We start from the raw sequence: 18,726 nt of genomic DNA, 5'->3' as shown, positions 1-18,726 counted from the left end.
ACTCGGGAATCGGGGAGGGAGGGAGGGAGAGGGGCGGTTGAGGGAGGCTGCCCGACGCTCGAAACGGCTGTTTGAGGAGGGAGGCGGGGTTCGCGTGAGTGACACCTGAGTGCGGCCACTCGTTGGCCCCCGGAGGTGGAGCCTGCGCCGGGTCCAGCCACCTGTATCACTTGGTCTGAGCTTTCGGGAGCGGAGGCAACATCCTGCGAGGAGTTTTTAAGTGAGAAGAAAGAGCGTCAGGTACCGGTTGTGGGTGGCGGGGCGGGCTTGTTGTTGTTTTTTTGTTTCCCTTATGTGGTAAAAATTCTCAAAATATGCGTCCTGGGCTTTATCACATAAAATCCGAAGCGAGCCACTTTCTGAAAATAAGAAGGACGTGCAGACCCCAATCCTGAGAGGAAGCTTTTTCGGGGTTCTTTTCTTTCGTCAGAACTTAGCCCTGTTGAACTTAGTGGGCTTTACGTCGGCCTGAATCCGGCTCCCAAGGCAGGGCCCCGCAGCTGGAGGAGTAGCAGAGCACGTGTTTCCCTTGGGAAAGTTCCCAGGTTTCATCCCAAGCATCTCCCTCAGAAACGTGAGGGGGCTTTGGGGGACGGGGGGGGGAATGGGTCATGGTAGATCTTGGCCCCCAAACCCTGGAGGGTCGGAGAAATAAACCGCCACAATGCTCAGCGTGGAGCAGTGGGGCTGCTATGAGGAGGCTGCTTTCCTTCGTTCACGCATCTTACCTGTGTATGGCCTGGTTTGTTGTGTTTGCTTCTTTCCAGAGCCTTTCTAGTCTTGCTTTTAAATCTGGATTTCCGCAGCAGCTCACAGAATGCTAAAACTCATATAAATAGCACAGGCGAGAAAGGCGTCAGTTAATGAGGATTTCCACCTTAGTTTAATTGTTGACTTCTAAATGGGGCCTGCAACAAAATGTTGCAGTGTGAAGCACACTTCAGATTTCCAACCAGCCCCATCATTAGGCTGAGTGAGGAAGAAAGAAGCTGGGGGGTGGGAAAACAGTGGTAGCCCCCCTCCCCTGCTTCTGCAGATCCTCCTGAGCCACCTGGCCATTCCATTCTGTTGGAGATCAGAGCTATGTGTGCCACAATTTGTTGTGTTTCCCTCAGTCAAACTTTTGCTATCTTCAGGTGTACTGGAGGGTAAGCAGTAAAGATATGTCAGAAATTTTCTGTATGACATTTCATTGTTTGTTTAATAAACTTAAAGTTCTGGGTAAAAGAAAAAATGCCTACCAGACTCTTAAGACCTTATTAGCTCCATATAAGAAAGGATGAAATTAATGAGGAACCAAAACCAAAAAAAGAACATAGGAACAAATGCTGTGGTTGTCTTCTGTTTTGCAGATGACAGTATTTTGTGTTTCTCTACCAGTAGCTTAGTTTAATTGAACATTGGTGTGTAAGACTTCATCATAAACCAAACATGGGGGGGGGGGAGTAATGCTGATTTGTTTTCTCCTGCATCTTAAATCTAAAATCAAATTCATCTGGTTTGTTTTTCAGAGTTGTAAAAGAAACCCACACAAGAACTTGGTTGTCATGATGGGGTAAGTGTAGTCAACCTCAAATGGCCAGGTCTAATACATGGAAGTCGGTGTGACACAGATTAACAAGGTCTGGCAGCCAAACTGAAGGGCTGCCAACTGTTTTAGGACACAGACTGGAAGGTGAAGCTTTTCTAAGCGTGGTGACAGGGCCAGCCCAGTACATTTTGGTGCCTAAGGTAAACCACAAAATGGTGCTCCCCTCCCAGTGAGGGAAGAGGGCTTGATATACATTAGGAACAAGGGGGTGGGGAATAAAGATCTACATCAGGATCTGCTGCCTCTGTGGATCCTGCCTCCTCGTAAGGTAGTTACCTACCATGTGTCATGCATGGGTGGGTTGGTCCTGCATATAGATAAGCAATGTAGCCAGTGTTTGTAGATCACACTGCTGTTAAAAAACTCATAACAGGCCAGGCAGAAGTCTGGCAAGCCAAAATCCCTAAGGCATTTTACCAAATAATTTTATTGAAATGAATCAGGTTCTATAATACCATTGTTTAGTTGTGTCCGACTCTTCGTGACCCCATGGACCAGAGCACGCCATTAGGAATTTGCATAACTTAATAAAAAACTTGCCAAATTTGCATCTTAGTAAACTTTCTCTTGTAACTTGCTGGCCTATGAAACCTGTAGTAGTGTTATTATGTTTGCATGGACATAGGTTCAATGTAAGCTTTAACACTTGATTTTTTAAAAATGTATTGATTAAACGTGTATCTCCCAATATTCAGTTTTTGTTCTGATCATATATTCAGCAGTGTACATAAAGTCAACATGCAGTAGGAAAGCAGAATCACACCTCTGCATCCTCCCTTGGGATTGGTACAGTCTAAAAGTTACATACATGTATTTGTTCCTATGTACATGTCCTATTTATGTGCATTTTTAGCAAGTCTCTCCTGTGTTGAGCTTTAAAGTTTGTGCATTTCTGATAGGCGCATATTGAACTGCATATGTTATGCTGACATGTGAAGTGGAGACAGGAAGGAAGTGTGTGGATATGATTCCAATGTTGCTCCATGTGTTGATAATTTCTTCATTCTTTTTATATACTTTGACCAGTGAGTGACTAGAGCCTCTGTGTGATCTGAACAAACTAGTTATTTTGTCCTCTTGTTGGGAGAAGGTCAGATATAACCAATGTAGTAAAAGGTTTGATAGATAATAGTAAAAGAGCTTTGCATGTTAAAACAATCTGTAATCTTTGCTGGAGGGAGCATGTGTACCTGCCATGTGATGCCTCATTTCAGTCATCCTATTGGCATACCTTAACGGTGATGGCCAAACTTGGCCCTCCAGCTGTTTTGGGACTACAATTCCCATCATCCCTGATCATTGGTCCTGTTAGCTAGGGGATGATGGAAGTTGGAGTCCCAAAACACTGGAGGGCCAAGTTTGGCCATCACTACCTTAAAGGTTGCAATAGCTGCTCCTGAAGATTGTTTTGTTGATGTTTCTGAATTGAGTTTGTTTTGTTTTGTTTGTAAAGCTTTTTATTCCTTTTTATATTGTATATAAAACAGATAAAACAATTATAACAGATGAAAATCAAAAGATGAAAAACAAAACTATAAGACAGACATGGAGAATGTGTTAAAATGATAACATCCAAGTAAAAACTACCAACTTTAGCAGATCATGAAGTACCGGTATATTTCCAGATTTGTCAGGCTTGTGACGAAGTTTGTCTTGAAAATGGTAGTTAGACTGTATATGTCATAAAGGAATCCCAAATCACATTAAAATTGTCTGAAGGTTCTAGTCCTTGCTGAAATCTCAAATTATGGATGATTTTCTCCATTATAGCTATATTCCAGAGTGAGTGGTACCAAGTGTCCAGTGTAATATTTTAGGCTGTTTCTCATTAAGCTGCAGTTACTATTCATGCTGCCAAGATTTCTGTGCTACTGATAGTCATTTACTTAGTGGGTTTAAAAAAAAGTGTGGTATTCAGAAGTGAATGACATTTTCTGCAGAGCGGTATAGTAGGAACTTGCTTTTCCTGTAGGGAACAGTGAACGTGATCTGTCAGAGTGTCAGTTACTAAATAATATGTTTAGCGCTTGATAAACTTTCCCTCTGATGGGTACTTAAAGTAACACTTTTCATACTAGCTAACCAATGACAGAAATTTCACACAAATGTGTTAATCTGTGACAGACATTTCAGAGATAAATATGGTCTGGTTGAACCCAGGGGAAAAGACTCTTCCTTAGGAAACTAATTAAGGGCCTTTCCACATTTACCATTGATAGAGGTATAATTTATTGGGGATTTTTGGATTTTTTTGCTATACTGTCACATTATATTGTCTTTATTCAGCTAGTATTCCACTGTACTAATACAATGTTTTTTCTTTGAAAGATCTGGAATGGATTCTCAATATTTTCATTTGTGTGGCATGCGTACAAGCGTCATCCAGGTTTCTGTGTGGAAGGGGAGGTGGCTATTGAGCGTGATTTGGGAGGCATCTGTTTTATGCCACTTTCTCTGACCAGTATGAGAAAGATGTGACTGGTAGAGATGATGATAATGAGTCAAAGTACAGGCACACACACCCCTTACGCATGTTCTATTCACGTGCTACCCCATATATGTGTGACGCTGGGAAATAAATAAATAGAACCATACCAGGAAATGGCGGGAGAGAGCTAGAGAGTCATTGTGATTCCTGAGGAGACCCTTCCTGGAGCCCAAAGAGGGCATCATTGAGCGAAGAAGCAGTCCCGAAAACACCTGGGGCAGAGCAGAGATTTGTTTAGGCTGCTCAGCCTCCCCGCCTGGCAGCTGACATGCAAAATAGTGTAGCAGCAGCTGCTTTGCCACATAGCCTCCAGCTTGCCCCAGGACTTCAGCTCTTTTTGAAGAGAGAGTTGTGTGGAAAGCGAGGGGGAGAGAGAGCTGGAGAACAGGAAAAAATGAGTGTTCAGAGGCTTTCTAGAGGGTGTTCCCCCTTCATATGATTTCACTTATGTGCGCTGGGGCCCAGAACGTAACCCCTGCATAAGGCGGGGTGGGGGGGAGCTCCTGTCATTGGCAGCAATTATTGGCTGTGGACAATATTTCATCACAATAACCAGGTTTGTCATTGTTCAGCTAGACATGTAGTTCCTCTTTTAATCTCCTATATTTCCACAAGATTAGAATTCTGGAATACTAGACCTTCCCCCCCCAACATGCGATGGAAAGGGGACAGGTTTTTCATGAGGTTATTCTGGCCTCTCCGTACTGCAGACCATCTTGGTAAGATCATCAGTGCACCTCACATCACCAAAAAGCATCAGTTGCTAAAAAAGACACCTCTTAGATGTTTTCGATCTCTTGTAATTGAATACAGGTGTTAAGAACTGCTATGAGCTTATATTTGGCTGAACTTACTGAAGAAACTGCTTCCATTTCATTTTCTAAATATCCTGCATCTTATTCAGTTGAGTTCTTTATTTAAATGAACTATAAGGCTTACAAAATCAAAATCATTTTGTTTGTCTGTAATAGTTATTTTATATAGTTGTATGTTCACGTACTCAAGAATGTAATACTAATGGGTATTGATAAGAGTGTGTGCCTCAAGGCCTAGAAGAACCAGGTTCCTTGAGAGCTCTCAGAAGCAAGGAACCTTGAAAGTTGGGCTAACAAGATGAAGCTAGGTCTGGACGACTATAAACTACATCACGCTCCATTTGAAGACTGTTAGTTGTGGAACAATATTGATTCTCAGCTGTGTGCAACCCAGTTTCTGGTTGCTTCCCTGGCTGTTGCCTACTAATACCTTGCTCTTGGACTACAGTACTCTGCTGTGTTTGACCTTGGCTTTGTTTCATGATTCTGCTATTGGACCATGCCCACTTTTGGGCTGCCTCACTGTGAACTGCTCAACCTTGACTCATTCTTAAGACCTTGTGTATTTGAATTGCTTTGTTACCCAACTGCTACCTTGAACCTCCAGAGTTTGGCCAGCCCTTGTCCTGGGAATGTAACATCCCTGGGCTTTTTTTGGCTCGGCGGCCAAGTCAGGACCAGACCATTACATGTGGATGGGTACATAATCTTAACTGAATTGAAACTTGGAGGAGTGTCACACAAAGGCTGAATTGCAGTAGGTGCATTCATTGAGCTGGTTACTTGAACAAGGTCTAAAATAATTTCATTTTCCCCATTCACCTTGGAATATGGTATTTCCCTGTCTTATGATTCAGTAGGGGTACACTCTCTACCATGGGAATCTTCTTAACAATTGCAGGAAGACCGCTGTGTGTGTGTGTGCATGTGCATTTGCATGCATGCATTGCCAATGACATATTTGTTTAACTGTACACATTTAAGTTCATTACATTTTGTGTGGCTATGCAACTCTTGCTTCAGACTGATACTTCAGAGATGTTTAAAACTACAACCCTTGCTCTTTTTTAATGAAACTTTTTCATGACTCTAGAGTAAGGCAACACAAGAGGGTGCTATATTTCTATTAACGCAAGAGGAGAAAGCAGAAGCAGTTATTAACACCCTTCATTACTCCTCTCCTCCAAGTCACTCTCTTATTTATTTTTTTTTAGTTAAGTAGGTGATACACTAGGTAACTTGGAGTATGGAGTACATTAAGGTAGAAGATGACACAAGCAGAGCAACCATTTAACAGTTGTTTATGGTAAAAGTATCTGGGTGATATGTGATTAAGTCATATATGGAATGGACTTAAAGGTCAGTCATGACTATCTTAAGTCCATTGATTTCAGTGGATCTACTCAGAGTATGACGTAGTTGGCTATAGCTGGCTGTACTTGGAAATGATTTAAGACTACAGCTAGAATTTAATTTAAATTTAAGCAATACATAGAGTAACTCCAAAAGGCCCTATCACAAAAAAATATTATATATAAGGGTGAATTTGCGGGTTCTCAACCCAACTTGGATGAACAGCATTTTTAATTTCTGTCCTAAGTATACTTTATTGGAAGCAAATACTTGATTTACAGTTACAATCAAAATTATTCAACCCCCATTGCAAATCAGCTTTATTATCAAATTTTACAGACTTTCAGCTGCTTGCAATGAGCAAATCAAACAAAAGCAATTGAAATAGCTCAACACAATGGATACTTAAAGTGATTCCCCCAAAATCAGCTGAAAATGCAACTTATACTGCCTTCTCCAGTCCCACTATTATTTCACCCCCTGAACAGAATCCTTCACAGCAGCACAAATACGGCAGGTGTTCTCTCAAGCACACTTGACGCAACTAATCAAGGGCTTCGTTAGTTGCAACAGATGTGCTTGAGGTGGAACACAGCAAACCTCTAGCTAGCTCAGGTATTTCATGAGTGTCAAATTTGGCTGCATGTTAGAAATATGACTAAGTCAAGAGAATGGTCCAGGAAGGTAAGAGAAGAGATAATTGCCCTTCACAAACAAGGAGCAGGATACAAAAAGATAGTAAAGGCACTGAATGTTCCTAGAGACACCATTGGAAGCATAGTTCGCAAGTTCAAAGTTCAAGGAACAGTGGTTACACTACCTCAGGCATAGGCAAGCTCGGCCCTCCAGATGTTTTGGGACTACAGTTCCCATCATCCCTGGCCACTGGTCCTGTTAACTAGTGATCATGGGTTTCCTAGTTAACATCCCAAAACATCTGGATCCCTAGTTAACATGGGATCCCAAAACATCTGGAGGGCTGAGTTTGCCTATGCCTGCACTACCTGGACAGGGCAGAAAAAGGAAGCTACTGTAAGTGCAGCCAACTTACTTCCAGATAAATGTATTCAGGGCTGAGATGTTTGACAAACTTCACAAGATAGATAATAGCCAAAAGATGCAATCCTAACCTGTCCCCGCAAGGGGGTGAGCTCCTTTTGCTTGGTCCCTGCTCCTGCCAACCTAGCAGTTCGAAAGCACACAGTGCAAGTAGATAAATAGGTACCACTCCGGCAGGAAGGTAAACGGAGTTTCCATGTGCTGCTCTGGTTCTCCAGAAGCAGCTTAGTCATGCTGGCCACATGATCCGGAAGCTGTACGCTGGCTCCCTCGGCCAGTAAAGCGATATGAGTGCCGCAACCCCAGAGTTGGCCACGACTGGACCTAATGGTCAGGGGTCCCTTTACCTTTTTACTTTTGAGTAGACACGGCTAGGATTGCAGCCTAATCTACAACATTGGGTACCCATAACTAGGGCCAACACAAACTTAGGGAATGGGAATTTGGGATAAAGAGAAGAAGACACTTGAGCTGAATGAATTACTGTTGCTAGGCATCTTTTTTTTGTAGAGGTTCTTTTGCTCAGACAGACAAATACTGAAGTATAAAGGTAAAGGTACCCCTGCCTGTACGGGCCAGTCGTGTCCGACTCTAGGGTTGTGCGCCCATCTCACTTAAGAGGCCGGGGGCCAGCGCTGTCCGGAGACACTTCCGGGTCATGTGGCCAGCGTGACGAAGCTGCTCTGGCGAGCCAGCACCAGCGCAGCACACGGAAACGCTGTTTACCTTCCCGCTATAAAGCGGTACCTATTTATCTACTTGCACTTAAGGGTGCTTTCGAACTGCTAGGTGGGCAGGAACTGGGACCGAAAGACGGAAGCTCACCCCGCCGCGGGGATTCGAACCGCCAACCATGCGATCGGCAAGTCCTAGGCACTGAGGTTTTACCCACAGCGCCAGCCGCGTCCCAATATACTGAAGTATAGCAACCCACCAATATTCTAGTAAGCCATCCAGCCTGTATATACATAGTGTTGCAGGGTGACAGCAGGGGGCCTTGCAAGGTTTTCACTTGGAAGAAATTATTACTTCTTATAGACTAGCAGACAACTAAAAGCATACGTTAACCAATGCCGCACATTTGAAGTTTAAGCAGATGGATTTTTCCTTTCCTTGAAGCTTAAGTGGCTAATTTGGTCTGACCATTCTCAGCTTAGTGGTTTTTGTTGTTGTTTTTTTTTTTTGTTATTTTCATAGTTTAATTATAAAGAAAATTTGTGGTCATACATGTTGGGTAGTAATCACCATCAGTGTTTTCCATCATCACATCTGCATCCCACCTCTTTATCTCTTTCTAGAGAACTAATCTCTTGAACAAGCAATTGCCTTTTTGCATTTCACATCAGGACAGCTAATAACATTATACAAATTATGTAACTGAGGGCATCCCCACAGCCACAAGAAGTATATGTGTTCACAAAGAACAAAACCAGGAACATGAATCAAGCTGAAATGGATTTTTTTTATTATTAAAACAAGAAAAATAGCAAGCAGTTTGTTATGTGGGTCAATTGGTTCTAAATTTCTTCCTTCCAGTAGAGTTAACTGGCATTTTGGGTTATGGCAGTGGCAGCAGGAGCTTCTTGTCAGCAGCAGTTGTCATGTACTTGCAGACTTCAGTAGCAACACCCATTAGTTAGCACTTGCCTGGTTCAAGCATGTGTGCCTAGAACTGCACTACACAGAATGTCTGCAAACCAGTGTCTTGGAATGCTGATTAGGGTGAATTCTTCTGCACCACAATTTCTCACCCAAATTGCCTCCCCCCCCCAGTAGTTGGATTTATTTCTGATCTTGATGCCAAGCAGGAGTAATGTGGCTGGAAGGAATCGGTTGTGAGGGGAAAGCAGTGAGAGGCAGAAAGGTTTGACACCCCTTACTTGACTTATAATCACTTCTCTGTCTTGCCACTTTACTCTTACCATAACCTGTGCTCTAAGACATGGGTCATAAATATGTTTGACTTTGGCACCCATATAATTGGTCATGAGCAGTGTAGTAGCATTACACCTGTTGCCTCCAGTGTTGCCTGCTCATCCTTTAAAAAATACTAAATATCAAAACGCTTATGAAGCTGACATCCCACAATTGCATGCAGTAGTCTGCCTTTATCCTCTTAACCCGACCTCTCTTTGTTCCGAGGTCTTTGGAAATTACCGTATTTTTTCGCTCTATAAGATGCACCAGACCATAAGACGCACCTAGTTTTTGGAGGAGGAAAACAAGAAATAAAATATTCTGAATCTCAGATGCCAGAACAACAAGAAGGACCGCTTCACAGCGAAAGCAGCGATCCCTCTTGCTGCTCTGGCTTCTGTGATAGCTGTGCAGCCTGCATTCGCTCCATAAGACGCACACGTTGTTGTTGTTGTTTAGTTGTTTAGTCGTGTCCGACTCTTCGTGACCCCATGGACCAGAGCACGCCAGGCACTTCTGTCCTCCACTGCCTCCCGCAGTTTGATCAAACTCATGCTGGTAGCTTCAAGAACACCATCCAACCATCTCATCCTCTGTTGTCCCCTTCTCCTTGTGCCCTCCATCTTTCCCAACATCACGGTCTTTTCCAGGGAGTCTTCTCCTCTCATGACGTGGCCAAAGTATTGGAGCCTCAGCTTCACGATCTGTCCTTCCAGTGAGCACTCAGGGCTGATTTCCTTAAGAATGGATTGGTTTGATCTTCTTGCAGTCCATGGGACTCTCAAGAGTCTCCTCCAGCACCATAATTCAAAAGCATCAATTCTTCGGCGATCAGCCTTCTTTATGGTCTAGCTCTCACTTCCATACATCACTACTGGGAAAACCATAGCTTTAACTATACGGACCTTTGTTGGCAAGGTGATGTCTCTACTTTTTTAGATGCTGTCTAGAAGACACACACACATTTCCCCTTTTTAGGAGGGAAAAATGAGTCTTATAGAGCAAAAAATACGGTAAGTCATGCCAGTAGCCTTTTGAGTCTCAATAAGAGAGTCTGTGGTCTTTGGCTAAGTTAGGAGTAAACATTCCTTCTGACCTTGAATGCATTTAATAGTAACAGACTTCACCATGGCTAAATCATATCTTATTGTTTCCTTTAAAAGTATTTTCTTCTTTGTCTGAAATTAACACCACATTAAGGTGGAATAATATATGAAAAATTGCATTACATGAAAAACCTCCCTTGTACCCTCACTTTTCGAAAGAAAAAATCAAGGGTAACATCTTTTGGTGGGATTTTATTGAATATATATAAAGGGAAATTTACATTGGCCTTTTCCACAAGTCTCTCAAGAAATTTGGGATAAGTAATGTCTAATTGGTTGAAAATATTTCATAATGTAATATAGAGCCTTTTATTTTTGGTACTCCTTGTGCCTCTGATAGTTTCAGTTATAGATTTATGTTTCTGTATATCTTGTAAGTCATGTGTGCCACACCTCTTGTTCTCCCATTTCTTATGATTATACCCTCCACTTACCTGTCTGTATCTTATCACAAGCATCCAGATAATCTGCTTTATTATTTTTTCTTGTGTTTGTAACATCTCATGCCAGCCTTGGTTTCGTTTAGTCTTTGTGTTTGTCTCAGGAAGTTCTATTTTGTTAGTATAGTAATATGGATAACATTTAATAAAACTAGAAAGATGTTGATGAGTAAAGCTGTTGTATTTGAGCTCTGCAGTATATTCTAATTCTAGAGTGTTTATGTTTTGAATAGTTTTAAAGTCAGTTGGCTCAGCAGTGTTAATTGCAACATGCAGGCATGTAGCATATCTTTATTATCTGTTTTACTTTCATGCGCCCTTAAAAGCCAAATAGAATCATAGAATTGTAGCGTTGGAAGGGACCACAAGGACCATCTAGTCCAACCCTTGCAATGCAATAATATTTTTCCCAACATAGGGTTTGATCCCATGACCCTGAGATTAAGAGTCTCATGATCTACCAACTGAGCTATGCCAGCTGCATATTTTAATTGGAGAACAGACGCTGGGAAAGTAGTTGTTTTGGCTCAGCATTTAGCTGATAAGGAATGCTTAGCTACCTCATCTTGCCTGAAGTACGGTGATAGACCATGAGGATTCCCTGGGAACTTTTGTTGTTTTTAATTTATTTTTGCTTTTAACTTTTTAATTTTTAAAAATGATTTTACTCTGTAGTTTTGTTTTTATATAAACTGCTGGAACACATTTTTGATACAGTGGTATATAAATAATTTTTATAAATAATAATTCAAAAAACAAAATGCTGATGGTCCAGAAAAGCTGAAGTGATCAGCAAGGAAATTCTTTCCAAATGTAACTAAGCCTCTGCTGCATGCTTGTCCACCAGAACAATATGAATTTCTAAAATAGTATATTACTGCACATCACGCAGCGTATGAAAAAAGGAATTGTGCCAGTTTTGAGTATTAGCATTGCCCTTTTAATCTCCCCACACCCCCATACACAGGCATCATTGGGCCAGTATTCCTCAGAATTCTTGCGACTAACTGCTTTAATACTGCCTTGGTGCAAAAGAGGCCATTATACTCTTTAGTACCTAAGGAGTATCCTGCAGCTGAAGTATGGGGGAAGGTTGCCTATCTGAAGGTGTCTGTCTGCCTACTCATGAAAATAATGATTTTGATGTGGAGTGTTTTTAAACAAGCTACCTCCCAAGTGAAGTTGACATGGTACAAGAAGAGGACTTCACCATGTAGCCTCAGTGGATAGAAGTGCCTTTTACTGACTGACTAGTTCAACAGCTGTGGTCATTCCTGGACTTTTTCAGTACTTGCCACAGTAGCTGCTTTTAGTACTGTGCAGTACATTGCAACATGATTGCTCCAGGAGTGAGACTTTTGTTAGAATATAACACCTGTGCTCAGAGATCTGCACCGGCTGCCAATTTGCTCCTAGGCCAAGTTCAAGGTGTTACTATTAGTATATAAAGCCCTTAACAACTTGGGACACATTTATTTATGGGATCGCCTTACCTTACATGTGTCCACTCAACCACTTTCGTCAGCAGAATTGGCACTACCTACAGGTGCTGCAGGGGACGTGGGTGGCGCTGTGGGTTAAACCACAGAGCCTAGGACTTGCCAATCAGAAGGTCGGCGGTTCGAATCCCCGCGACGAGGCGAGCTCCTGTTGTTCGGTCCCTGCTCCTGCCACCCTAGCAGTTCGAAAGCACATCAAAGTGCAAGTAGATAAATAGGTACAGCTCCGGTGGGAAGGTAAACGCAGTTTCTGTGTGCTGCTCTGGTTCGCCAGAAGCAGCTTAGTCATGCTGGCCACATGACCTGGAAGTTGTCTGCAGAGAAACGCCGGCTCCCTCGGCCTATAGAGCGAGATGAGCATGCAACCCCAGAGTCGGTCACGACTGGACCTAATGGTCAGGATTCCCTTTACCTTTACAGGTGCCACATAATACCTGTTTTGCATTTGTAAGAACTTGATAATTTAGTGTAGCAGTTCCTGAACTTTGGAACTCCCTGTCTGTTGAGATCAAGCAGGCAGCCTTCACTGTACTGTACTATTTTTGACACCTGCTAAAAACATTTATGTTTAGACAGACCTACCCAGATGCTTAGAAAGTTGGGATAATTTTAATCTGTTTTAGTATTTTAACTTTTGAATGTTTTAAAGTATGGTTTTGAATCTTTCTTGATTTTACTGTTTTATCTTTTGTAAACTGCTTTGAGGTTTTTTTACAATCAAGCAGTGTATAAATTTTATCAAGTAAATATAGTCAATTCATGCACGTTACAACTTGCCATTAGTACACTGGATCACAAGCCAAGATAGAACCAGAGCAGTCCTTTACTGATGGCATCAGCTTTGTTAGAACACTTGAGAGTTAACAAGTTTAATCAGAAAGGCTTTCACACCATGTCAAGATCCTGTTGCAAGCAATGTGAGTTTACTTGCTGTTTTTCAAGTTGCCTGTAGGAAGATGAGGAATGTGCAATCTTTGCTAGAAGAAATATCCCAAGCTACAAAAATGGAAAAAGAAATTGTTCAAATAGGCAAAAAACAATGCACAGATATGACCTCCAGCTTTTCTGCATGCTAGAAAACTGGTTCATCTTACTCAAGTGTTTCAGGCAGCTGGTTTGCTGAGCTCTAGATCAAAATATCAGTCTTTTAAGGCAGGTTTAATAGTTTGACTGGGAACAATTCCAGAAATGCAAAACCTCTAACCCAGCCATTTATCTATTTGAAACATGAGATTCTATGGGTGGAGTCTAGATTTCTTTTAAATAGTCTGCTGTATAATTCAAGGCAACCATATAGCTGTCTGTAGGCAATTGCATCAGACACTGCAACCGGATGTTATTAAAATGGAGATGAAGGAGTTTGTGCTAATGGAAGACAAGAAGTATTCAGAACCCACACAAAAACGTGGGAAACATGCTTTTGTTTAAAAACAAGTATATACTTGCAAATCCTATTTCACTAGAGCTAACAGAGCAATGGGTTGAATGTTTACATGTGGAAGGATAAGGCACAGTAGAACATGGCTGCTTAAGGCAGAAGTTCTTTCAAACTTTCTACTCACAGGGCCCACTTGAGATGGCTAAAATTTATTAAGGCCCATTAGTCTCAAAATGGTGGTACAGAGGTAGAGCACAAAATGGAGATAAAATTTGACATAATCAGGTAGCAATTGCTGACATTACTTTCTAATGATATCTGTTCCATCTTTGGAAATTGCTAAGTTCTTCATCACAAATTTTGCTTGTGTCAAGGAGTTCCATAGTTCAGCTTTCCTCAAGCTAAGTACAGAGGTTTCCTGTAGAGGTATATATCCAGATATTTTTACTCATGTCCTGTAATTTCTTCCATACCCTTTTCAAACTAAATTTGTACCTAATTCCCACCCCAAATTTATTTCATCCATCATCATTGGTCCCTTTGCATTCACTTGTTCCTCCTATAAAAGCTTTTACACTATCTGGCTGGGTCACTTTCCAGTTCACATGAGGAAGCTGTTTTTCCATGCTCCTAGGGTCAGAAAAGAGACATCTGCCCATAGATATCAATGGAAATTAAATAATTTTATGTATATGGAATTAACACAGTCTCCCCCCATGCTGACGGACCATTGGGGAGTGGGAAGAATTAGGGCTGTGGAATGGGGAGTTTGGGACCTTCAATAGAAGCATTGCAACATTTTGTTGCAAGAGCTCACTTGCCTATATAGTAGTAGCTGTATGTTGTCCATGGTTTGAGCAGATTTGGCTACAAAAGTAAGGGAAAGCTTGAATTAGTATTGGCAGACTCAAGGTTAGTTATTTTTAAGTGTCCTAAGGGACAGCTTCCCAAATACATCCATACGTTAAATTGTTTAATTTCTGCATCTGGGAATGACATAGAAACCCCTCAAAATGTTGATTGACTGTTAGAGGAGGGTGAGAAAAATGGTGGGCAGGGTGTGGAACGGTGTTATTCATTTTAAAATATTTTTCTATTGCCTTTCATTTAAAAACCACAAAGTGATGTACAGCACAAGGTAAAAACCGGAATATTAGCATCTATACAATAATCTTTTAAAAAAGGGAAAACAGGAAAAACAGTAATCGAAAGCAAACAGATTAAGAAGATACTGATATTAACTGCCAGCAAAGGCTTGGAAGAATAAATGAGATTTCAGCAGGTGCATAAATATAATCAGTGTGAGTGCCTGCCATAATTCAGAGGAGAGATGATTCCATTAAGAGGCCACCACAGTAGAAGAGCCCCACCTCGTTACTACAAGATGGATCCCTGCTGACGACTGTGCAACCATACTGTCCATACTACTTCACTACTTTTATTAGCTGTGTGAGATTACTACACTAATAGATAGATTCCCAAAAAGAACAGTAGCAATAATTTCCATACATACAGGTGTAGAATAGATGCTTGGTTGGGAAGCCCCAGGTTTTTTAGAAAGGGAGGTCAGAGATTCTCCAACTTCTTACCACAAGGGTGAGACTGCTGAAAATTACTGGGAGTCACAAAATGGTGAAGGGGCAGAGCCAATCACAAAATGGTGGTACATGGAGACAGAGTTCGGCATAATTAGCTGCCAATTACTGACATATTCTACTAATATATAATTCATAACTGGGAATTGCTAAATTCATTGTCAAAATGTTTTGCTTGTGGCAAGGAGTTCCATAGCTTAGCTTTCCTCAACCTAAGTATAAAATTTGCTCTGGAGGTATTGTGAGTCAGCACCTACATTTTAGGCAAAATATTCTAATCCAGAGGTTCCAAGTGCAGAAGCCTTTTAAAAATATTTTTTCTCTTTCCGGCACCACATAGCTCTGAATGCCCCCCCCAAATATTCTGTAATCCCCCCCAACATTCTTCTTTCTCAGTCAACTTGTGCCTTATTCCTATTCCCCTGCCCCCCACCCAGCCCCTGCTGTCCCCCACCCAACCCCTGCTTGTTTCTTTTATCCTTTCTCACTGGGCCTTTTTATATTCACTTATAACAGGTTCCCTCTCTTTTCCCATTCATTTCTTTTCCCTGTTTATTATTATTAATAATATATTATTTCATTTTTTAATTTGCTTCAACACCACCTCTTGCCCTTTCCTCTCAGAGGAGGGAGACCTTACTTCCCTTGCCCTCTTTACCAGGCAACCTTTACTCAGCATGCAAGAAGATGCTGTTGCTGGCATTGCTCCTACTAGAAGGCTATAGCATGACTGGAAGGCATGGCAGACAAATAAGGAGGCACTGCCTTGGCACAGAAGCCCATCTGAAAGTCTTGGCCCAAGGCCCACTCTTTGAAAAACACTGGTCTAAATTGCTTGAGAAACACTGAAGGAGAGATAACAGGATGCATTCTGATCGTTGTCATATCACCTAACAGTACCCTTGCAGCTATAGGCTAGAAAGGCTATTATTACCCCTCAAGGTGATTTGCATAGCTGAAGGCTAGTTGGCATTGTTATTCCATTTACCCATTATTACCCCCCAGTTCACTAGCCTGGATGGTTTGCCAACATCCTCCATATACCCTTTGCTTGCTTGTTAATTCATATGTTTAGAAAACTTTAACCAGAAGGTAAGCTTTCAATACTAGGTAAGACTGTTTTGTATTTCATGTTTTATTTCTAATTTCTGTTATGCAAAATACTTGCTTCATATAGTACCTGAGCACCTTCTCTTGGGGGATTTTTTTTTTTATTACTTGCATGGTGCTAAAAAATTTATTCTGAACTACTTGGCTAATGTAGACCCTTGAAATGTGCATAGGCCAATAATACTACCAGTGAAGTCATATATCTTTTTCCAGTTACTTTTGAAATACAGTCTTCTGTCTATCAATCTTGTGGACATATTCTTCTCTCCCCCCATTTCAGAAACATGTATGCTGCTTCAGTCTCCTATCTGGTACAGTGAACCATCTGCAACAGCTCTCTGACTCCTTTGTAGTATGCATAGTTGAGCAGCCTACTTCTGTATGCATCTATTTTTCCTTTTCATATAGCTCATGTTGCCTGTTTTCTTCTACACAGCTTTTTCCTTTCTGCCTGAACATGTCTCAGCAATTACTGTTTTCATGTCTTGTGATCAGAAAAGCATCTTCTTTTGTCTGTGTCAGGCACTGGCTGCTCTTTAGGGAGAGCTCTTATTTGTAGTGTTGTGGGCCATAAGTACCATGTGTGGCATTTTCTGGGAGCGACTCTCCCTCCCTTCTGCCTTATGGGTAATAATGCACTCTCTCTGAGGCAATCTGTAAAGAGAAGAATTGAGGGAAAGTGCCATGTTTCTAGAGTTTTCTACTGGCTTGTGGTTGATTAAAAAAAAAAACAACAACTCTTCTCCCACATCCTTCTGTTTCTTTCTAGGCTTTGTTTTCATGGTTTTCAACCCCCACTTCATCTTTTACCACTTGGGTTCTTCAGACTGCTACTGATTAACATCTCTGACTTTAGCCCTCTATTTCCGCCTTCCTGCCTGTTCTTCCCATTTCATTGTTGTTTTTCTACAGCCTACACTCTCAAATAGCCACACCCCAGGAAAAGCAATTGGCTAATCCTGCAGTAGGCCATGCATTTTAATGGCCTTTTATTACAGGATAAGACACTTCATTCACTGATTGCAGCAGGGGTTTTTTTCAGTTGCCTTAGCTTGAAGCATGAAAAGCTTCCTTGCTTTCAACAACATATATTGTTCCAATAAAATGTACTTTTGCCTCTCATTCTTTTTAGGACTTAGCATGCAAGATCATTCCAAATGGGGGAAGATCAAGCTCCAATATTTCTTCCACTTTCCTAATTTAAAATACTTAAAGGATATGTTTACCATAGTGAGATAAATCTGCTGTTTGCCTTTGAGTTCAAAACAACATGAACTACCTGAGAGGGCTCCCCAATTAGTCTTTGTTTTTACTGGCACTTAAAAGCCCTTTGCTTTAGCTCAGTAAAGCATTTTGTTGTTTTAGACGAGCAGAACTTGAGGCCTCATCTAGCTATTGCTGCTATTAAATTACTAGCTGATATGTGACCAAATCCTCCCTCCAGGGACTGAATGTGTCACTTTGGCTATGTGCCCAGCCACCATCAGCGCCATTGCACTCCCAGAGCCAGGACGTCTTTCCCACAGAGAATCAAACTGTATACCAGTTGTATTTGTTTGGGAATGTTGTTCTTGATATGAATAACACTGAAGCAGAGCTGCCAGTGAAATAAAGCCACATGGGCAGCCTCCATAGTGGACTCACTCTCTCTCTCTTTCTTGGCTTCTGAATCATTAAAACTTTAAAGCACCAAGAGTAAATAAGAGCTGCATGTGCAGTTTGCAAAATGCTCCTCTGTCTTAGACAGGGCAAGGCAAAAGAAGCTTTGTCTACAGCACTGACACTGCTGCTAGCAGCCATTTTGGTGTTAATATGGGTGTGCAGTCCGCTGGGGGCAATTGTGCTTGGAATGTGTGTCCAGTCCAGTACAAATTAAATATCTGTTTAAAGTTCATAAAATGAATTCATGGTGCAAAAAATAGCCACATTCCCATAATAATCTTTCCCCCTCAGGATGTAATAATTCAAGTAAATATTAGTTGCTCATTTCTCATTGTTAGAAAAGCACCATTGCAGTTTTACAAGTGGTGATTACATATAAATGCTAAGCCAAAGCTATGTTTTAGTAAGCCACACTGTGCATGTAGCTTGGGCACTTTCTGTTTCACCCCTTCCTTTGTGCAAGTGGGTAAACAAAGCACCAAGGGCTTAGTGTGACGTCTGAACCCAAATATACTTTGTTTCGCCAGAACAAACCCTGATCTCCAGCTAGCCTTAAACCATGATTTGCTGTTAGGGATTGTGTGTGTGTTTTTAGGGCAAAAGCTACCCTAGGTACACGTTTATACATGATGCTAAACAAACCCCCGTCAAACCCCCGTCATGGTTTGTATACTTCCTAGTGGTGCATCAATAAAACTGCTAGCACATTTGCA

The 18,726-nt window shown here is 41.5% G+C and overlaps 1 protein-coding gene across 11 annotated transcripts in view; it reads left to right on the top strand.

Annotated features, from left to right (window-relative positions):
* The first annotated feature begins 136 nt into the window (after nucleotides 1–136).
* The window catches only part of ZMYND8 (zinc finger MYND-type containing 8), an 85,850-nt gene continuing 67,260 nt past the window's right edge, over nucleotides 137–18,726 (top strand). For 4 of the 11 annotated variants that reach the window (XR_014549158.1, XR_014549159.1, XM_083618402.1 and 1 more), the window contains exons 1-2: nucleotides 137–240; nucleotides 1,512–1,555. Coding sequence is in view for 6 of the 11 variants with exons in the window: in XM_083618402.1 (XP_083474528.1) it covers nucleotides 1,548–1,555 (8 nt within the window). In the remaining 5 variants the exon portion in view is untranslated. Of the gene's footprint in view, nucleotides 241–1,511; nucleotides 1,556–16,249; nucleotides 16,334–16,636; nucleotides 16,731–18,726 lie in introns of those variants that run through there. The other 7 variants (XM_083618407.1, XM_083618397.1, XM_083618404.1 and 4 more) reach the window with 5 other exon arrangements.

The sequence above is a fragment of the Podarcis filfolensis genome (assembly GCF_964270895.1).
Source record: "Podarcis filfolensis genome assembly, chromosome: 6".
NCBI classification, from domain to species: domain Eukaryota; kingdom Metazoa; phylum Chordata; class Lepidosauria; order Squamata; family Lacertidae; genus Podarcis; species Podarcis filfolensis.
This window is presented reverse-complemented; position numbering and strand designations above follow the sequence as displayed.